Source organism: Mus musculus, chromosome 11 (assembly GCF_000001635.26).
Source record: "Mus musculus strain C57BL/6J chromosome 11, GRCm38.p6 C57BL/6J".
NCBI lineage: Eukaryota > Metazoa > Chordata > Mammalia > Rodentia > Muridae > Mus > Mus musculus.
Window position 1 is genome coordinate 83862063 of NC_000077.6, and position 19279 is coordinate 83881341.

Sequence of the window (19279 nt, forward strand, 5' to 3'; positions counted from 1 at the left end):
TAAGTGTGGCTAAATCAGGACCTCCTAAAGTGTATTCTACAGAACCCCAAATTTAATTTACTAATAAATAGATTTGAGACGCATCACAGGAGTACTTCAGGAGTCATGGCATATTTTAATATTTTTAAAGCTCCGAGGAAGACCGACAAGGTGATTCCGAGGGCTAAGGAAGGCAGTTACTACCAAGCCTGACTGCCTGGCTTTGACCCCCAGATCTACATGATGGAGAGAGAGAACCAAATCTTGCAAGTTGTCCTCTAAGCTCAGCATATTTGCTATAACACACACACACACACACACACACACACACACACACGAATGTTCAAAAGAAGAAAAAGAACCAAGAAGCCTGCATTTAAGAAGCCTAGTTAGCTGGTTAGCACTGTCGTTTTTTAATCACGGGGTCTCACCTCTGTGATATACTAAATCATTATTTCTAATGAGTGTTTATTTAGGAGAGATACTCTAGAAGTTCTGACATAAAATATGGTGCCGGAGAGATGTTTCCACTCTACACAGGCAATACCAAACTGTTCCTTTACTCAGGCCTCCATTAATCATATCCCCATAAGACCAGAAGGAATCTGGGGCCTGGCACAGGTTTTACAAGAAGGCTTGGCACATTGGCACACACCTATAATCCCAGCGCTCAGGAGGCAGAGAGAGGGGTAAGATCAAGAATTTGAGGCTATCTGGGCTACTTCGTCATGAGACCTTGTCTCAAGCAAAAAGCCGAGAAAATTTGGCAGGCGAGTAAGACTTGGTTGGATCTGTTTGGCCAGCTCTGTGCACACTGACTGAACAGACTCCTTTTTGTATCTTAACTACACACACACACACATATATACATATATACACATACACACATACACACACACACATATACACATACACACACATACACACACACACATATATACATATATACACATATACACATACACACACACATATATACACATACACACACATACACACACACACACATATATACATATATACACATACACACACACACACACACACACACACACACACACACACATATATATATATACACATATACATATATATATATATATATATATATATATATATATATTTAAAGCAAGCACTGGAAGTCCTTGGAGAATCCTTTAGCTTTCTTCTTTCTCTATTTTCTTTCATTCTTATATCGACTTTCTAAAACGTTTACTCCTTGCTCTGGTGGAAGCCTGTGGAGTTCTTGCGAAGTCTCCAAGCTGAGCAGTCTTGGCAGTGAAAAGATAAAGCCAGGAAGGGCAGGTGGGGAAACAGGCCAGGTTTGACACAAGGTCTTCAGGCTGAGAAAAAAGCCTCCAACAGCAAGTGGGGTGTCCAAGAACAGAGCTCATCGTAGTCTGGGGATTTCATTGGTGCTTATACCCAGAGACACCCCTCCCCTTCTTAATATCTTGCTCCTCTCTGCTAGTTCTTTGCCCCAGAGCAAGAACGTGAGATTTGGATTCCCTGAACCCTTTTAGGATGTCAAACTCCCAAAGTCCTCATGTCTCACAATGCCTGGAAGAGACTCAGTCAGAGCCAGCAAAGGACTGCCTTTCGTGAAGCTGTAAAGGAGGTGCCAGGAGGCAAATCACGGGGCTGTCTCTTGAAACTGCAGATCCTTGCCTTGCCCTCATTTAATTGGAGCCACATAGGGGCCCATGCTCTGCCTTTCGGGCAACATAGCTTGCTCAGGGCCTGCACCATAGCTTCTGCTGAGCCTCCTCAAGTACGGATGGCCTCTCTCCCCACCTCCACCCCACTGACCTTCAGCTTCTACTATGATTTTGTGTTTGGGGCCCAGCACACACAATCCCCAGGCACCCTCATTCAGGTCTCTCCACCTCTGTCCTTTGTAGGGCAGAATGTTTGCAACGAGGGGTCTCCCCTTCCAAAGCCCACGGCCTAGGCTCCAACTTGGTCACGGAGGTCCGTGTCTACAACTGGTTCGCAAACCGCCGGAAGGAAGAGGCGTTCAGGCAGAAGCTGGCCATGGATGCCTATAGCTCCAACCAGACGCACAACCTGAACCCCCTGCTCACCCATGGCTCCCCTCACCATCAGCCAAGCTCCTCTCCACCCAACAAGATGTCAGGTGAGTGAAGGCCAGCCTCTAGCTGCCTCGGAACCGACTGCCGCTGTTCTTGCCGGTCTCGGTCTCCCGGTGCTTCCGGGGAGCGGATGCATTGGGATGGTGACAGACATGCTTTCTTCCCACTGCCAGAACAGGCTCATGAACGAGTGTGTGCCTCTGGTCGGGTTTCCTCCCATTCCTTGCTCAGCTGCTTGGCCCTCAAAGGAGCCCTTTGCCCTTTTCTTCTCTAACTCCATTCTCTGTGTGGTTGCTGATTCAGCCACACTGATTATCTCCAGAGAAAAAGCTGCCTTTTGGGGATGCTAGGTTCCAAGCTGCAGGCAGAGAGATCACAGTGATGTATCACCGGTCACGATGACCCCTCTGCGTGTCGGACCATATCCTATCCGCCACTCTCCTGTTTCAGCAGGAGTCAAATGGTTGTTAGGGGAAGGCCACTTGGGTGGCAGCCTCAGCTATGCTGAGCCAGGGTTAACGTGGAGTCCGTTACTCGAGGTGGTGTGCGATGGGTTGGCTAAAGAGTTTGTGGCGTGTTGGCCTGGATCACAATGGCTCTGCTATAGGGTTTGAATATGTCACGATAGATGCTTATATCCTCACATGAAAAAAAGAACCCTATGTGCTAGCTATGTCTTCTCCTAGGTCTTAATTCTCCTAAGAAAAATGGCTTACCAGAAATGAGGAGGGTCTTGGTACCCATGAATGTTTGGTACCTATGTATATCAAACACAACACAGCTTTCTGATCTGGGGGAAAAGCCTGAGAAAGGAAAGGCAGCTGTTTGCTATAATCTATAGTCCTCTGAGGTCCCTTCCTCCCCTCCCCTGAAAGTTACCTTTTTGGTGAAAAAGGCCCAAGAGCCAGATCATCAGGATAAGATCTGAGCCAGCAGATGGGCAATGTGCAGACATTTGTTCCATGCCTGCCACTCATAGTCAGTATGATCGGTATGATCGTTGAGACCTGAAATTGACCAGCAGGAAGCCTAGGACCAGGCTGGGGTTTCTCTGAGTCCTGCCCTGAGAGTAAGGAAGGGCTCAGACAGCCCAGCAGAAAGCTGGCTTATTCATAAAAGGCAAAGAAGCTGCGGGTAGTGAGGCAAGGAAGTGTTGGCGTGACCAAAGAGTCGCTGAACCCCCTTACAGCGATACAAAGCAAGGTTCAGCAGGTAGGTGGCGGATGGCCTATGGCTGGTACTGAGCAGGGCTGGAGATTTTGCCCACCATGGCGATCTGTGGAGCTGAATCTGGAAGCTGTGAGGGCGTGGTTGGGGCAAGGAGCATTGTTGAGAAGACAATGGCCATTGTACTGGGACCTGTGATCTCCACACCAAAGTCAGGGAGCCCCCACAAGCCAAACAAAGGGCCAGCAGCTTTCTGACAAGCTGGGGTTGTGCTGAGGTCACTGCAGGGTCGCTAGTTTAGGCTCTCCGAGCCCTGACTGGAGAGCCAGAGAGCTAAGGCGGCAGGGCCAGGTATTAGACACAGAGCAGAGGCAAGGGACAAGGGGCAGGTCTGAGAAGAGTGTGGTCCATTGGAAGTGGAATCTCTGTGCTGCTCTGAGACTCTGGATCTTTATGGAAAAAAAAAAAAAAAAAAAAAGATGATAGAACCCAGAAGGCCTTCAAAGAAAGAAACTAAGGCCCAGAAAGAGATAATTTGTTGAAACTCACATGATGGTGAGTAGACATCAGGTCTGCTGATTGTTACCACACAAGTATACATTAAGATGCAGCTCAGTGATGGAGTGTGTGCCTAGACAGTGTGAAAAACGAGAAGGAAGATGCCAGAGACACGTAGCCCTGCATCCTTAGGATTTATATTCTGTAGGGAGCCTCCAGAGCTATTGGGACCAAGGTTACCTCTGGGAGCATCACCATCTTTCCTAGGCAGAGAAAGATGCTACAGAGAAAGGATCGGTAGGATTCTTCTGGGACACTTGGATATTTTCAGTGGCTTTTTAGACCTTCCTCTTCACTCAGAGCCTATCAAGGAACTCCTGCCCAGGGACTGGATTCTCTGGGTGTGATTTTGGCCGGTGGTGAGTGTGAGTAATTCACAGTACAATTCTGAGTTCCTTATGTGTCAGATGGATGCTGGGTGCATGCAAGGGTTAAAGGGGTGGACCCTGTAAACACCACCTTTCCCAGCAAACCCCAGTGAGACCCCTCCCATCCTCTCGGTTCTAAAGAGGATAGATGGTGCCAGTGGGAGCAAGGGCAGGCACAAAAACAAAACAGAACAGAACAAAAACTGTTTTCTTTTTAACTCCATGTGCTTCGACATTAATCCTAACAGGCAGTGAGATGAGTTCTCATCCTGAAAGCGACAAAGAAGTGACCACTGTGCTTTTACAGTGCTGGATGCCCTTAGCAGGCTGCCAAGATGTCTCTTAGGACTGTCCCTAGGGCTAGGCAGACAGACATGCTCAAGAAAGGTTTTGGGATACAGAGCCTCACTGTACCCTCCCTGTAGTGGGGCCTCCCCAGTCCCATGCCAAAAACATAGCTGACTCGGAACCTGGAACTTGGAACCAACAGCCAGGGTCAGCACTGACTATCTGTCTATCTATCTATCTATCTATCTATCTATCTATCTATCTATCTATCCATCCATCTATCTATCATCTATGTCTTGCTTATTCTCTCTTGCTCTCCATATACAAGTATGTATATTGGTGTATGCATATATGTATGTGTACCTACATTGTGTATGTGTGTGTGTGTGTGTGTGTGTGTGTGTGTGTGTGTGTGTGTGTGTGAGAGAGAGAGAGAGAGAGAGAGAGAGAGAGAGATATGTCTAAGCCACAGTGTTAGATATTGCTGCAAGCCACTGAGGATGCAATACAAAGGAAGCTAAGAGAGAAGAAGCAAGCTGTGCTCAGCATCTTTCTACCTGACTTACTAAAGCAGGGTCTCTTACTTGAACCCATAGCTCACTGATTTGATTACTCTGGGTAGCTGTCTTAACTCTGATGATCCCCTGTATCCATTCATCTCCCAATGTGCCAGAATCATAGACAAACCCTTTGCCTGTTCAGCATTTATATGGGTGTGGTGCTCTGAACACTGGTCTTTATGCTTATATAGGACACTTTTCCCCTCTGAGATAGTCCCCAGCCCCTAACACTGGCAGTCTCTAAGGCTGAGCTGGGGAGGGACACCACCCCAAGATCTAAGCTCCCTGCTCTACCATCCCTTCTCCAAACCCCAGCACCTGAGCCAGGAGGTCTGGCAACCCCAAAGAGAAGACTCTTCCCCAGAGCCCTCTTCCAGGAGAGTTGCACCTCCTTTTCCTATGCAAGCCCCCTCCTTCTCAGCCATGCTTACTGCATGTGCCCCTCTTGCCCATGATGACCACAATGTGACCCTGGTCCTGGAATGTCCCACACAATAGGGATGGCAGGAGAAGCACTTTGCCTCTGTCAGCGGCTAGTTGGTTACAAGGTAGCCTACAAACACACTCAGCAGAATCAGCTGTTTTCAGCCTTGCCCCTCTCTGCCTTTACAATCACACACCAGCATGCAGCCAAGGGTTGTCATGGCTTTGTCGCCCCCCCCCCTTATGCATGCTTAATTGACAATTAAGCTGGGGCTTTGAACCAGCCTGGCTGCTGCTGCTGGGCCTTCATCTTTCCAGTGTGTGTCACAGGGGCACCCTTTGTCTCTTCTTCTTGGGGGCCTAAAGTTACTGTAGCAGGGCTGCAGGCGGCCATTTATCTTCAGACTGGAAGGCCTTTATCTGCTGCCCTCCCTACTCCAGCTCTGGCCAGCAGGAGCTGTCCCTGGTTATAGGGCCCCGTGACAACCCATTCTGGGGCCATTGAGCAGGCCTCGAGTGATGGCCTTTACCTCCATTCTGGAGCTGAATCAAGGAAAAGGCCCCCAAAAGGTCAGAGGGCAGGGCTGTGGCAAGAAAAAGGAGCAGGTCGGAGACTGGTGCTTGTATTGATTGCCTCAGAGGAGGAGGAGGAAGCTGGGGATGGGAGCTGGGCTAGCCTTGGCCCAAGGCTGCTATCTGCAGCCTGATCTGGGTGGCTTTGCTCCTTGTACACCTTGATCCAGTTTAAGTCACCTGGCTGCCTCCCCATGGAGGCAAGGAGGGACATGAGGTTCCCATCAGCCTTTGCTCTCCCACACATGTCCTCACTCTTAAATGATCTTTTCATAAGGAAATGGGGACTTGTTCTTCAGCAAAGTCAGTGAGTCACAGAAGGGAGAAGGATAACTTTTAAACCTCTGGGCCACAGCCTAAAAGGACATATTGTTTCTGTGGCTGCTGCTTTCCCCTGCCTTTGAACTCTAGCCCTCCCTTCCCCAGCCCGGCAGACCTGGCTTGCTTGACATGTGTCAGAACTTGAAAACACAGAGTCCTGCCTCCTACTTCTTCCTTAGCCTCCGTTGCCCTGCATCCTTGGTGGCTGCAGAAATCTAACCCTGTGGCTTAGACAAAGCAGACTTGTTCCTGGCCCGGGTACTAGTGGCTTATATAGATGCACTTCTCCATGGCACAAAATATATATTGTACCCAGGGAGCCCTCAAACATACCCAGAAATGAGAAATGAGGATGTTCCGTGTTGATTTGTTGCCTCCCTGGTACCAGGCCCTGGACTGGCCACCTCTGTGCTTGTCTCATTTAAACCCTTAGGAGGATGGGTGCTGTCAGTTTTGACATCCCCATTTGTCAACTAAGGGAAGTTAAAATGTTTAGATGTGGAGTGACTTACCCGAGTTCACAGAGCTAGTCAGCAGTGGGACAGGTTTTGACCTGTAATATACTGCCCATCTGCCTTTATTTGTTTTATGCAGATACTAACAACTTTTAAGCTTGAGAACTAATACAGTGAGAGACAGAGACAGAGAGACAGACAGAAAGAAAGAGACAGAGACAGACAGACAGACAGACAGACAGACAGACTCCCACCTGAATAGCAGAGCTAAACTAGGAAGAAGACTCAGAAGCTAGCTAGTTCTTCCCCAGCTGCTGCCCCTGGGCAAGGTGAATTCTGTGGAAAGAAAGGAAGGCCTCTCTTTCCCAAGCCCATCCCTATCTGTGGGGATTTGAACTGCCCTTGCATTGGGCCCTGTCTGGGGCACTTAAAAGCTTTAACAACTTAATGGAGCCTGTGAGACAGGGTAGGCACCTCAGCTCACCTCTGGTAGCCCCACCCCCTCCTTGGGCAGCAGACAAGAGGAGGGGTTTATGAGGGCAGCTGTAAAAAAATATTCATCTCAGCAGCAAGGGTTCCCAGAGTAAATGAGTCAGTCCTATTGTCCCTTAGGAGGAGGAACAAAATTGCCTGGGATCCTGGCTTGCTCTAGTGGTTCCGAGGTGGTATCAGCTCCAGTGTTCTGCTTCTTAGGGGACTTAATCTGACTGTCATTTTATCTCCTGAATGTGGAGGTCATTTTATCTTGTGAGTACCTCCCCATCAACTCCCACTAGATTGGGGAAGACAATCAGGGTATTAATGAGATTAAGAGGTCCAGTCTTCAAGGTATTCTGCTGCCAGCCCCCTAGGGGGCCAGCCCAGGTCTGCATACAAAGACACTGGGCAGGGCTGGTGGGCTCAGGCCTCAGCACAAAGGGACCCCCAGCTGATAACAAACTCCTATCACCTGAGGCAGCCCACTTGCTATGCCTAGTCCTTCTGAAGGATCCTTAGAGGATATGAGGACTCCTTGCGACCACAGTCCCTTCTGAAGAGGAAGGAAGCTGCCAGGAAGCATGGAGTGCAACCTGCAGCTTATGGGAGAAGTGCTCTTGGAATCTGTTTGTAGAATGTTTGATAGGAAGTAACAGGAACTTGGAGAGAATGAAGCACTAAAGGGGCAGAGACAGTCAGAGGTCTGGGCAAAGCGTCTTTGAAGCCGCCTGCTTAACAGATGCACAAGAGCTTGCCCTATCCTCTACCCACTTTTCAACAGGAAGTAAAAACACAAATGTGGAAGCAAGGAGAGGAGTGCGTGCGTGCGTGCGTGCGTGTGTGTGTGTGTGTGTGTGTGTGTGTATGTGCTCGTGCACACATGCTCATGTGTGTGCATGTATGTTTGTATATGGAAGTGTATATCTCTGTGTGTGCCTATGTGTGTATGTATGTGAGTGTGTATCTATGTGTGTGGTTGTGTGTACCCCTGTGTGTCTGTGTATGTATGTGTGCATGCTCAAGTGTGTTTGTGTGTGTGCACACACATGTGTTTGTGTATGTATGTATGTGTATGCAAGTGTATCTGTGTGTGTGCTTGTATGTCTGTGTGTATGTGCACATGTGTGCATGTGTGCTTGTATGTGTGTATATCTACACATATAATATGTATGTATTAACTTACATGTGTACATTTTATATATAATATTTATATTATATACTAATAAACATATCTTCACAATAAAGTCAAATGAAGCATTCACTCCTAATTATCTATAGAACAGAGTCAGGTAAATTTTTGACTAAAGAGCCAAAAATGGAATAATTCAGGCTTTTCAACCTATACGGTCTCAGTCACAGCCCTTCAAGCCTGTCTCTGTAGCATAAATGCAGCCATAGACTATGCATTCATGAGTGTGTGGCTGTCTCCCAACACGGCCTTATTTATGGCACCTGAAATTCGAATTCATGTCATTTTCATATATCATGACATATCTTCCTTTGAATTTTTTCCAACTAAATAAAATTAAAAATATAAAAACCAGGGCTAAAGTGATGGCTCGGTGGTTAAGAGTGAGACCTGCTTTTCAGAGGTCATGAGTTCAGTTCCCACCACTCATGTCAGGCAGCTCACGACCACCTGCAACCCCAGCTCCAGGGCATCAATACTTCCGGTGGGCACTCTGTGGGCAGGTTCACAAACTTACACACATAATTAATAATACATGTATATATGCATGTATATAATGTACATATACACATATACACATACATACATCTATATAATTCTCTCTAGGGAGTTAGGCCAGGCATCAGTAACTACTAAAACTTTCCAGGGGAGCCCCATGGGCCACCATGAATTGAAAACTAACTCTAAGCTTCTCCATGTTAAAGTGCATCTCCATTGCCTGGGTATGTGTCAAAATGCATATTCTGGTTAAGGGCCGAGGGGCTTGAGTTCCTGTATTTTGGGGTTGGCAAAGGAGATGATGGCCCAGGGGCCTCACTACTAGTAGGGAGTATCTTGGGCAACTCCACTAGTACCTAGTCTCCCTCTGTCCCCCAACCTTCCCTTGACTGACAATCCTGTTTAACATGCCTTTATAAAGTTCGTCTAAATCCAGTGGGTGCACAACAGAACCACGGGTCATGGAGGAGACCTCAATTCCAGCCTTGCCTTAGTCAGTTATTTCTGTGTGACCCAAGACAAGCTTCTGGAATCTGAGACTCAGTTTCTCAGTGTATGGGCACACCCACTTGCGCAAAAGCTCGAGGAGGAAATGGCATGATGCCCATGTATACAGGGGAAACACCCAGACATGGCAGCCTCTCATAAACAAGGGCTATTGTTATTTGGTGTTGTGTGATGTTTGGAAGAGAGTTTGTTGGTTGCTGTTATTTGTGTTATTTGTTTATATGATGAGGGGACCCCTTAGTTCCCTGTCTGTTTGAGTCTCACTCAATCTTGACTTTTAGAGAACTTGGGTATTTCCAGCTAGATGCTCATCTTGGTGTCTGCAGTAGACTCAGGCTGGCTTCTAGTCACACCGTGGATGTGAGGCAGTTTCCCATCTTCCCTAGGACTGCTCAGTGACACCCATAAGGTGTATTCAGTGTCATGGGCATTTAGTGTCACGTGGGGTGCATGGACTGATGCTGGGAGTAGGGTTCAAAAGGTCAGGTCAGCCAATGACCAAGAATGTCCTGTACCTAGCCAGTGTATTTTTCTCCTCTAATGGAAGTAGGTGTGAATACCTCGAGTATCTGAATTGCTCGTATATAACTGGGCCACAGAAGCTGCCCAATTAGAGGGAGGTCGGGTGCTTTCCTAGTGGACGGTCCATCTGAGAAGCTGTCTGTCCTTTGTTCTGAGAAAGGGAGCTGACCCCCAACTTCAGGCAGAGTGTGCGCACAAAAGGAAGGTGGGCCCTAGCCTGTGGTGAGCACAGGAAGCCCCAAGGCTCCTGAGACGCCACTTTAGCATCTTCACTCCCCCTTAGCATCTTCCTACTTCCCTTACTTCCCCTGGGCTCTGACTCAGCAGCTTCAACAGCAGCACCGTGGGTGGCTCTGGCCTCTACAGACTAGCTTCAGCTTCATGGGAGAAGACTTTATCCTTTTAGCTCTCTGGAGGCATCAAGAGCAAAGTTTCCTGGTAGCATACTCTGGATGCTGGAGGTACATCTTGGAGATGGGCTTGGAAACTTAATGACTTTTCCAAGAGGAATCTATGTAATAGGGGGTGCCGTGAGATTTGCTGCTCCAGATTTCCCTTCCTCTCACTTAGGTCCACATTGAGATAGACATACCTGGAAGCAGGGAGTAGCACTCAAAACATAGTGCATTGGAACTGAGGTCCTGTCACCACCTGGCAGCATGTTCTCAAATAAGTTCCTTGACTTCATCGGCTCAGTAGGGGTCCTGATGTATACACGGGGTTGTCACAAGGCTTTAAAGTGATAGCATATTCTCCAAGACATCTTATTGCTTGGCAAGGAAGATTCACTGCCTTTGTAGAGCTCCTGAACTCCCCAAGGAAGGGCCTTGGGTCTCCTTGGGTTCTTGATAAGGGTGTGGCTTTACAGTTTCCATGAACTTTGATCATCGCTTGAGACAACCAGGACCATGAAACTGATGCACTGCCAACATCTGGGGTTCTCCAATCTCTTTCCTAGAGCGCATCAGAGACATCTGGGGAGCTCGTTAAAAGTGGGCATGGTAGCGCCACACACACCTCCTATAGGATGGAAATTGCTGTTAGGTGGATGCCGAGCGTGGCAGCACGTGTCCCAAGATCCGTGGATGCACAGCCAGGAGTTATCTGTCACTCAGCTAGACAGAGCAGGAGAGTATTCTGAAGAGGTGACAATGAGTGGTTCTCTATTCAGATGGAAAAGGAAAGGCAGCTGGAGTTGGGGAGCCCTGAACCCCAGAGGCAACATTGGACAAATCATTAAGCTAATTGAGACTCTGACCTTTCGTTGCTTGGAGAGTGTGTGCTGCTTCCAGTTTTGAGGCCCCAGACTCTGCTGCTTTAAGCACAGAAAGAGGTTTGCCATTGTGGTATTTTATTGTTAAGCTCATCATCTATCTCCCTCCCTCTCCTTTTTTTTCCTCTCCCTCACTCCATCCCTGTTTCAGAAACTCTGTGCTGTTAGAAGCCTTCCACCTTTATTAGGGACCATTAGGGCTTTACAACTCTGGCAGATCGGGTGGGGCCAGTCACAATAAACAGATTTATACTGGGTATAAACAAGACACCTATAACTGCCAGAGGTTAACACTTCCGGGGCTTTTGAGTGGCAGTCTGCATGCCCGTGCCTTAAAACCTTGTCCCTGGCAGAATGCCACCATGGTGGCCATGAAGCCCAATTGAGTACTTGTGCAGCAAGGACAGAAACTCTCCAAACAGCACCTGCAGAGTTTGCGTAGTGAGCGAGAAGCAAGTGCTTCGTTGATCTCTAGGTATTTCACGGATGGGAGCAGAGGCGTGTGGCCTATCTTCTTTATGACCTAGAATTCTACTCCAGGACTCGCATCCCTTCCTGTCAAAGAAAAACAAAACAAAACTGGTCTGCCTTGTTTCCATAGTGAAGCGGGACCTTCAGACACCTGGCTCGCTGTGCATGCATTTGGAGTGATAGAACCCAGAGTTGAGCTGTGCTCAAGTCCCTGCTGGATTCTTCAACGGTCTCTCCTGGTAGGCCTGGCACGGCGGTAGCCACTCTCCTTGGTTATGGAATGAATGTATCTGGCTATGGAGAGGTTCCTGACCAAAGAGCTTAAGGCCTAAGTGCTCTGAATTGTAGGTTCGTTATTCCATTTTATAGTTAATCTGAGCACAGTAGCCATTTCTCAATGGCATCTGTAAATATTATTTGGAGTCTAGCTTCCCTTTTCTGGAAACAATGTCCTGATATTCCATCTCTTATCTCAAATTACAGTTCATAAACTGGTGGCAACATTAAATGTTCCCAGAAACCTCTCCAAGATTGCACAGCCTGGCTTTCTCCCTAATGTTCTCCTAGCTTGGTTTCTACGGATTTAGATCATTCACCTAGTTTAGTCATACTAGTTAGTATTATAGTCTACCACTTCAGATCCTTTTATAATCTCTTATTAATCAATACTCTTTGGACGAGAAAAGTGTTAAGACTGTGTTGTTATTCTGAGTTTCCACTGAGTGCCTGAGATCTAGACTCTCGGTACATCTGAGCTGCCAAGAGGCAGAAGAAAGTCTGCCAGATTCTGAGCATCTCTGATGGTCCTCCCCAAACACTCACCTAGTGCTCCTAACAGACGAGAAGCCCATATTCATCCACCTGCCAAAGGCTCAGTGTCTGATACCTGCGGCTCCCTGGAGGGAGCATCTACTCATAAGCCTGCTGGGTGATCAGCAGTGATTTGTCATGATGCTGCTGCTGCTGATGATAGTGATGATGATGGTGATGATGCTGATGGAGCTGTCCCAGTGATAGTGATGAAGAGGTTGGGGTTTGACCAGGCCCCATAGGGAGACAGCTCTAATACTTGTCAGGCCTCAAAAGATCTTGTCTCTGGGCATCCCCTCTCAGTGGGGGAATGGCTTAGAATAGATCACAGTGGAAGACCCTCTCTTTTCTAAGGCAACTTTATTAGCCCTTCAGTCACAATACAGATGTCTGTTTATAGGTCCTAACTTTGTGTGGACACCCAGCGGCTCAGTCTTCTGATGGCTTTATAGCCTTCCTCACATTGCCCAGGCCGCTAGGGATGTCACCATTCTCCTTGTCAGCAAAGCCTAAGCGCCTTTGTTGCAGCCACATTACCCCTGCCTGCAAAGGCAAGCTCTTAGAAAAGACGAGACCCCAGAAGCCAGACTGCAACAGGACACTGTCTGCACCCACAGGCATTGGGCTGACATGTCCAGCTTTAACCCTTCTTAGGTTTTTACCTTGGTTTCTTTCTTTTTTTTTTTTTTAAGCATGTTTAGATTACTCATGTTGCCACAGTGAATGCCCCACTAGCAGATTCTTTTCCTTACCTCAAAAGTCAACCCAGTGGACCACAAACTGGCTTCTAATTTGCTAAGTATAAACATAGGCATCTCATTTATACATCTACAGGGGCAGCAAGCCTTCCTTACCAAGCAATAAGATGGTGTGGGCTGTGTGCCATCACTTATAAACCTCACTTCAGGAATAGTCAGCTTATGTTAATGAAAGTGCTTGCTCCTAAAGAGCCCTGGAGCAGATGATACACTTGGACAGCAAGACTAGAGAATGAAACACACACAGCCCACACACCTACACTCCCACACAGCCCCACACCACACCACACCCGCACACACACACACCACACATACACACACACATACACACACACACACACACACACACACACACACACACACACACACAATTTCAGCACAGAATGAGATCTCAGGTGCAGAAAGCAGCCTGCGACATCCCACACACTCCTCCAACCCTTGTCTGGTGCCTCTTGACATGAAACTGCTCAGACCTGTCAGTAATGTTTCTTCCATTTTTTTTTTTTTGAGACAAGGTTTCTCTGTGTAGCCCTGGCTATCCTGGAACTCATTCTCTAGACCAAGCTAGCCTCGAACTCAGAAATCCGCCTGCCTCTGCCCTCCAAGTGCTGGGATTAAAGGTATACGCCACCACTGCCCAGCTGTTTCTTCCATTTTAATTGTGTTTTAATTTCCTCTTCCATTTACTCTTTTGTCCTTAAAAAAAATGTATCTCTCCTTACTACAGAAAGAAGCAGGAGACTTAGAATGTGGGGGGTGGGGAGAGAGAGAGAGAGAGAGATCTATATCCCACTGTTGCTTCTCATGGAGCCTTCAGTCAAGCCAGTCTTTCTTATTGATTCATTCTGCAAATCCTTGGGTACCTGACAGAGTCCAGGCGCTATATAAAAGTTGCTGAGGAGGGGGCTGGAGAGATGGCTCAGTGGTTAAGTGGACTGTTCTTCCAGATGTCCTGAGTTCAATTCCCAGCAACCACATGGTGGCTCACAACCATCTGTGATGGGATCTGATGCCCTCCTTTGTTGTGCATGAAAACAGAACACTCATATAAATAAACAAACAAACAAACAAACAAATCTTTGAAAAGAAGTTGCTGAGGGGACTATAGCCTGCCTCAGGATATATATATATATTCTCATGATAGATGCAGCCAAGAAACAAGGGTGAAAACCTATAAAATTGTTTCCATCTATCTGTGGGTCATGGTAAAGTGGCTTATCATATCAAGAGTCTATTTTGGGATTGTAGGGTAGAGGAAAAGGGGGTCAGTTTCAGAATGTGAGACTTGCTGGGTAGTCCCCGGCAAGGGGTAATTTTAATCACCTCAGAACTTCTGCTGTCCAGTGTGTCACATGGGCCTGTGGCCACTGAGAAACCAGTACAGGCGCTCATCTGGATGAGGCCTGCCAGAGTTCTCCAATGTCAGGTAGGCTCTTTCGGCTGTGGCCTTGGGCTCCAGGCTGAAGTGATCTTACAAACCACCTGATGTTTGCTTGCAGAAACCAGCTCTCTGGTAAGGACATGAGGACATAGTCCTAAGACCAGCTCTGTGGAAGGAAGGCTATGGGTGTCCGTCCCACCCCCCTCCCTGCCTGGAGGTTATGGCTGAAGGCACCGTACACGCTAGCACTTCGACTCAACCACTTGGTTTCTTTCTTTCTTTCTCTCTTTCTTTCTCTCTTTCTTTCTCTCTTTCTTTCTCTCTTTCTTTCTCTCTTTCTTTCTTTCTTTCTCTTTCTTTCTTTCTTTCTTTCTTTCTTTCTTTCTTTCTTTCTTTCTTTCTTTCTTTCTTTCTTTCTTTCTTTCTTTCCTTCTTTCCCGGCTGCTCGTGTTTACATTGATTTCTATAAGAAAACCAGTTTGTGGGCCTCCCTGAAGTGTCATTCAATGCTTTACCCCTTGAATCAAGAGTGTTTGCCGTCCTCCGGGGCCTGTCTGTGTCTCTCCTGTCGTGAATGGGGCTCCCACCTGAGGTCTTTGGGATCTAGAACTGAGACCCACCTAGTATTTAAATTGCTTTCATTTTTCATCAGCTTTTTTTTCCTTCCTAAGCTTTAGACTTTCAATCTGCTAAACCCCATGCAAATGTGGGTCTTTATCCTCAGGGAGAAACGGTATGCAGAATGGCAAGAAGGTCTGTGGAGAAACTGAGGGAGCTGTGCTAATTCATTAGGAAGCTTTGGTTTCTCGAGTCCCCAATTTGAAGCCAAGGGATTGTTCACATTCTTTCAATGATAAATGGGTATCTTAGGAATTCACCAGACTGCAGTCTCTCTGCCTCTGTCCTCAATAGAAGTGACTGGTGTTTAGGTGAGGAAGGTAGGGGGTTCTGAGGACATATGGCTAGGCCACCAAGACCAGTTTAATGCCCCCACCCTCCACTTCCCAGAACAAGGTTGGGGCTTCTTAGAAAACAGTTCTGTCTGCCCATGATTAATGGGCACAATGGCTTCATTTTGGAAGACCTTTCTCCTTCTCGTGCTCCCTCCCACCCCAGTTCAGATATCTAGTTTTCAGACCCAATGGGTTTGGGGCTGTGCTCTGCATGAGGTTAGGAACACAGAGGAAGAATGTGGGTGACAGAGCCCTGACTAGTTGAGTAATGTTTACTCTGCCGGTGGCTGGGGCGCTCACTCGAGCTGGCATAGGTCCACTAACTGGAGGAACATTCCTTCACTATCACGAATACGAGCTGGCTTCAAAATGAAGTGTCGGGGCTGAAGGCAACCCACCAGATTCTGGGTTCAGCTTACAGATCCCAGTCAAGAGATCCCCTTCCCCAGGCTTCAGTGCCAAAGGCCATGCGAGGGACAAGACAAGCCAATATTACCCAAGAGTCCACACTCTCCTCTCTCTCCCTATATGAGAGGAATTCCAGACACGATTTCCTGGTTGCCTTGCTCTTCTGTTCACCTAACATTTTGCCTCCCAGGAAAGCCAGTGCTTCTTTTAACCTTATTTTATTATTAGTCGAGCATCTATCACCAGAGGTAGGAAATCTATATGTCCTTCAGAGGAAAAAAAAAAAAGACCAAAGCCTAAAGAGTCATAATCATAATGGACTTAAAGGGAAGACAGACAGACAGAGTTTTAAATGTCTAGGGTCTGGTGCTTTGCTGGTTTCCAGAATTTAAGTCTTTGCTGGTTTTTGAGCATCTTAGAGAGGTGGACTACATAGCTAGGTCTGTGAGCTGTTTCAGGGTTTAAGCCCCTGAAACAGACTTGTGACACTTGAGCAGGCCTTCTCTGGAGTGCTCCTGTGAGGTGATCATGGTTGTCTTTGAACACAGGAGACACAGCTGGTCTTGTATAAACCAACACATGCATTTAAATACACACACACACACACACACACACACACACACACACACAGGTACCTAAGTTGCATAAGAATAGTCACAGGGCTGTTGGAGAAAATTGCACCATCGGTGACATGTAACTAAAAAAGAAAACTTTCCATCCAAACATTTAGCAGAGTCTGCAGCTGCTCGGTGGCTAAAAGCATGAATGCTATCCAACAGTAAACGTGGCAGTTGGGCCTGATAGGGTCCTGAAGTTTGCCTAAGGAAGTAGGTGTTGGGAGGTCACGGGTCATTATTGTGACATGGAGGACAGAGGATTGTCTGCAGTCAGAAGGAATTATGATTCCTGATGGGCACAGGTGTGGCATATAGCTCTTGAGTGATTGAGGCGGCTAGCTGATATTCAGGGAGTATGTGTGCATGCACAGGAATGTATATTATATTCTGTGTGGTCCTATTCAGCTTTGTGCAAATTTTTGAATTCATCCAGTGCTTCTCAACTGTGAGATCTGTGTGACTTCCCAGTGATCCCCTGGGAACAGGTCCAGAGCAGATTCACACTTTCAATACAGAACTGACCATACTTTCTCTTTCTGCCTGTTCCTTGATCAAAGCAGCTGTGGTCTTCTTCCTTCGGTCTGTAAATGGGCGCAATGCCAGGTGCTCTGTTAGCAGCAATAACTAAGGCTTCTCTTCCCTTTGAGAGGAAGAGAAAAGTAAACACATCAGAGAATAGGGAGACTCCTGATGGTGAGTCTCTAGAGCCCCAGATCTCACCCTATGAGTCACGGCCCCTTTGGGGGGGGGGTCCAATGACCTTTTCACAGGAGGTGAATATCAGATATCCTTCATATCAGATATTTTTATTCTGATTCATAACAGTAGCAAAGTTACCGTTATGAAGTAGCAACAAAGATAATTTTGAGGTTGTGGGATCACCACAACATGAAGAGCCGCATTAAAGGGTTGCATCACTAGGAAGGGTGAGAACCACTTCAAAGCCTAGAGGACAGGACCATTAAGGAACAGGGTGAATGAAGAACACGTTCCCAGAGATACTGCAGGGGAAAGAACTGTCAATACAGAGGGAGCAGGGCACAGAAGCAGTGGCAGAGCCACCTGACCTGGGATGGCCGCCTGGACTGTGGTGAGGGATGATACATTTAAATAAGGCAGAATGGAGATGTAAGGCCCCCATTCTGTCAGTCACAGGTATTTGGAGTCCTTCAGAAAGCACCAAGGGGTCATCAGAAGCTCCTGAGCAGAGAGGAGAGAGAGAGAACGATTCGTGAAGTACTTGCCTTGCAAGACTAAGGACCTGAGTTTATCCCCAGTTACCTCCCCTGACCTCACGCAAAATCTGGGCATGGTGACTGAGTTCTATAATCCCAGGGCTAGGGAAGCAGAGGCAGGCAGATTCCCTGGGGCTTGCTGGCTCAATACCTTAGCATATTTGGTGTGTTCCAGGCTAGTGAGAGATCTTCTCAGAAAAGAAACATACACATGGGATGGTACACATACACACAGAAATCCCAGGGCACAGCTTAGTGAAGAGTCCCCTCGACACGGTACTGGCATAGGAAGGCAAGGCCAGGGTTGCTGTCTCTCGGAACCATACATTCCCTATGTTCTTTGGATACTTCTGGTTAATCTTGCTGAGTGGAAATCACTCTGTTTCATGCGTTGCTGGGAATTCAGTAATAACCCAAGGTCCACAATACCCAGAGAACAGCAGCGTCCAGCACCTTGGGGAGGTCTCTGGATTGTATTTGAATGTCTTTTTGTGGCTCACGGGGTCCATGATAGGAGCATGACCAAATACTGACTTGAGCCAAGTAGTGAGTGGAGGGCTTATGGCCATGATTTATTACAGCCATTTCTTCCATAGGTCTTTGGTGACAGATAACCTGGTATCATCAGTAAATCAAGGTCAACCCAGGGGCCTTATCACCTACCTCCAGGACCAGAGCTAGGAATGGCGATTGAAGAAAGAAAGAGCATTCACTTCTTAATGAAGTTTCCAAATGTTTGGATGAAGATAGTCTGGGGTGGGGGGACTTGGCGCAGCTGATATATGTCCATTGAAAAGCAAACACCCTGCGTATTTGTACATCCACTAATTCATTGTGACCTAAGGGTGGACATTGTTAACAATAAGGAAACTGAAGCCCAAGGGAGGCTAATAACTTCTTCAAGCTTGCATGGCTATGGTGTGGTGGAGCCAGGATTTAAGCCCTGGTCACCTAGCTCCAGAGACTACACGTTCTGTTTTCCTCGTCCTTACCACTTCAAGTGTTCTTCTGAATTTGTGAAATATATGAAGACTTGGGCTCTCTTTTCTCTAATAAGAGCATCTCTTCCCGGTGTGTGGCCTTGGACAATCTCATAATATCTGTCCATCCCTACTCCTAGAAGATCACTCCAGTGCCTGTTACTTCTATGAGAGAAGCATCAGTGGGCAAGGATGCAAGTGGACCTAGAGCTGACAAGCCTTATGCCTAGTTCCCTCCACACTGCACTGATAAATCCCCTTGCCATAGCATGACATCCTTCAGCTTCTACATAAGGAAACTGGAACTCACCCAGTACTAGAATGCAAAACTGTGATCAAAACAGGGATCCTCCAGCTCCCAGCCAGAAATCATAAAGGAGAAGTTTCTGAGACCCATCTGTGCTTGGTACAAATG

At 47.2% G+C, this 19279-nt stretch overlaps 1 protein-coding gene across 7 annotated transcripts in view; it reads left to right on the forward strand.

Annotated features, from left to right (window-relative positions):
• Hnf1b (HNF1 homeobox B) overlaps positions 1-19279 on the forward strand; it is a 55709-nt gene that overhangs the window by 11854 nt on the left and 24576 nt on the right. For all 7 annotated transcript variants that reach the window (XM_006532794.3, XM_006532791.4, XM_006532793.4 and 4 more), the window contains one exon: positions 1881-2116. In XM_006532794.3, the coding sequence (XP_006532857.1) occupies positions 1881-2116 (236 nt within the window). The remainder of the gene's footprint in view (positions 1-1880; positions 2117-19279) is intronic.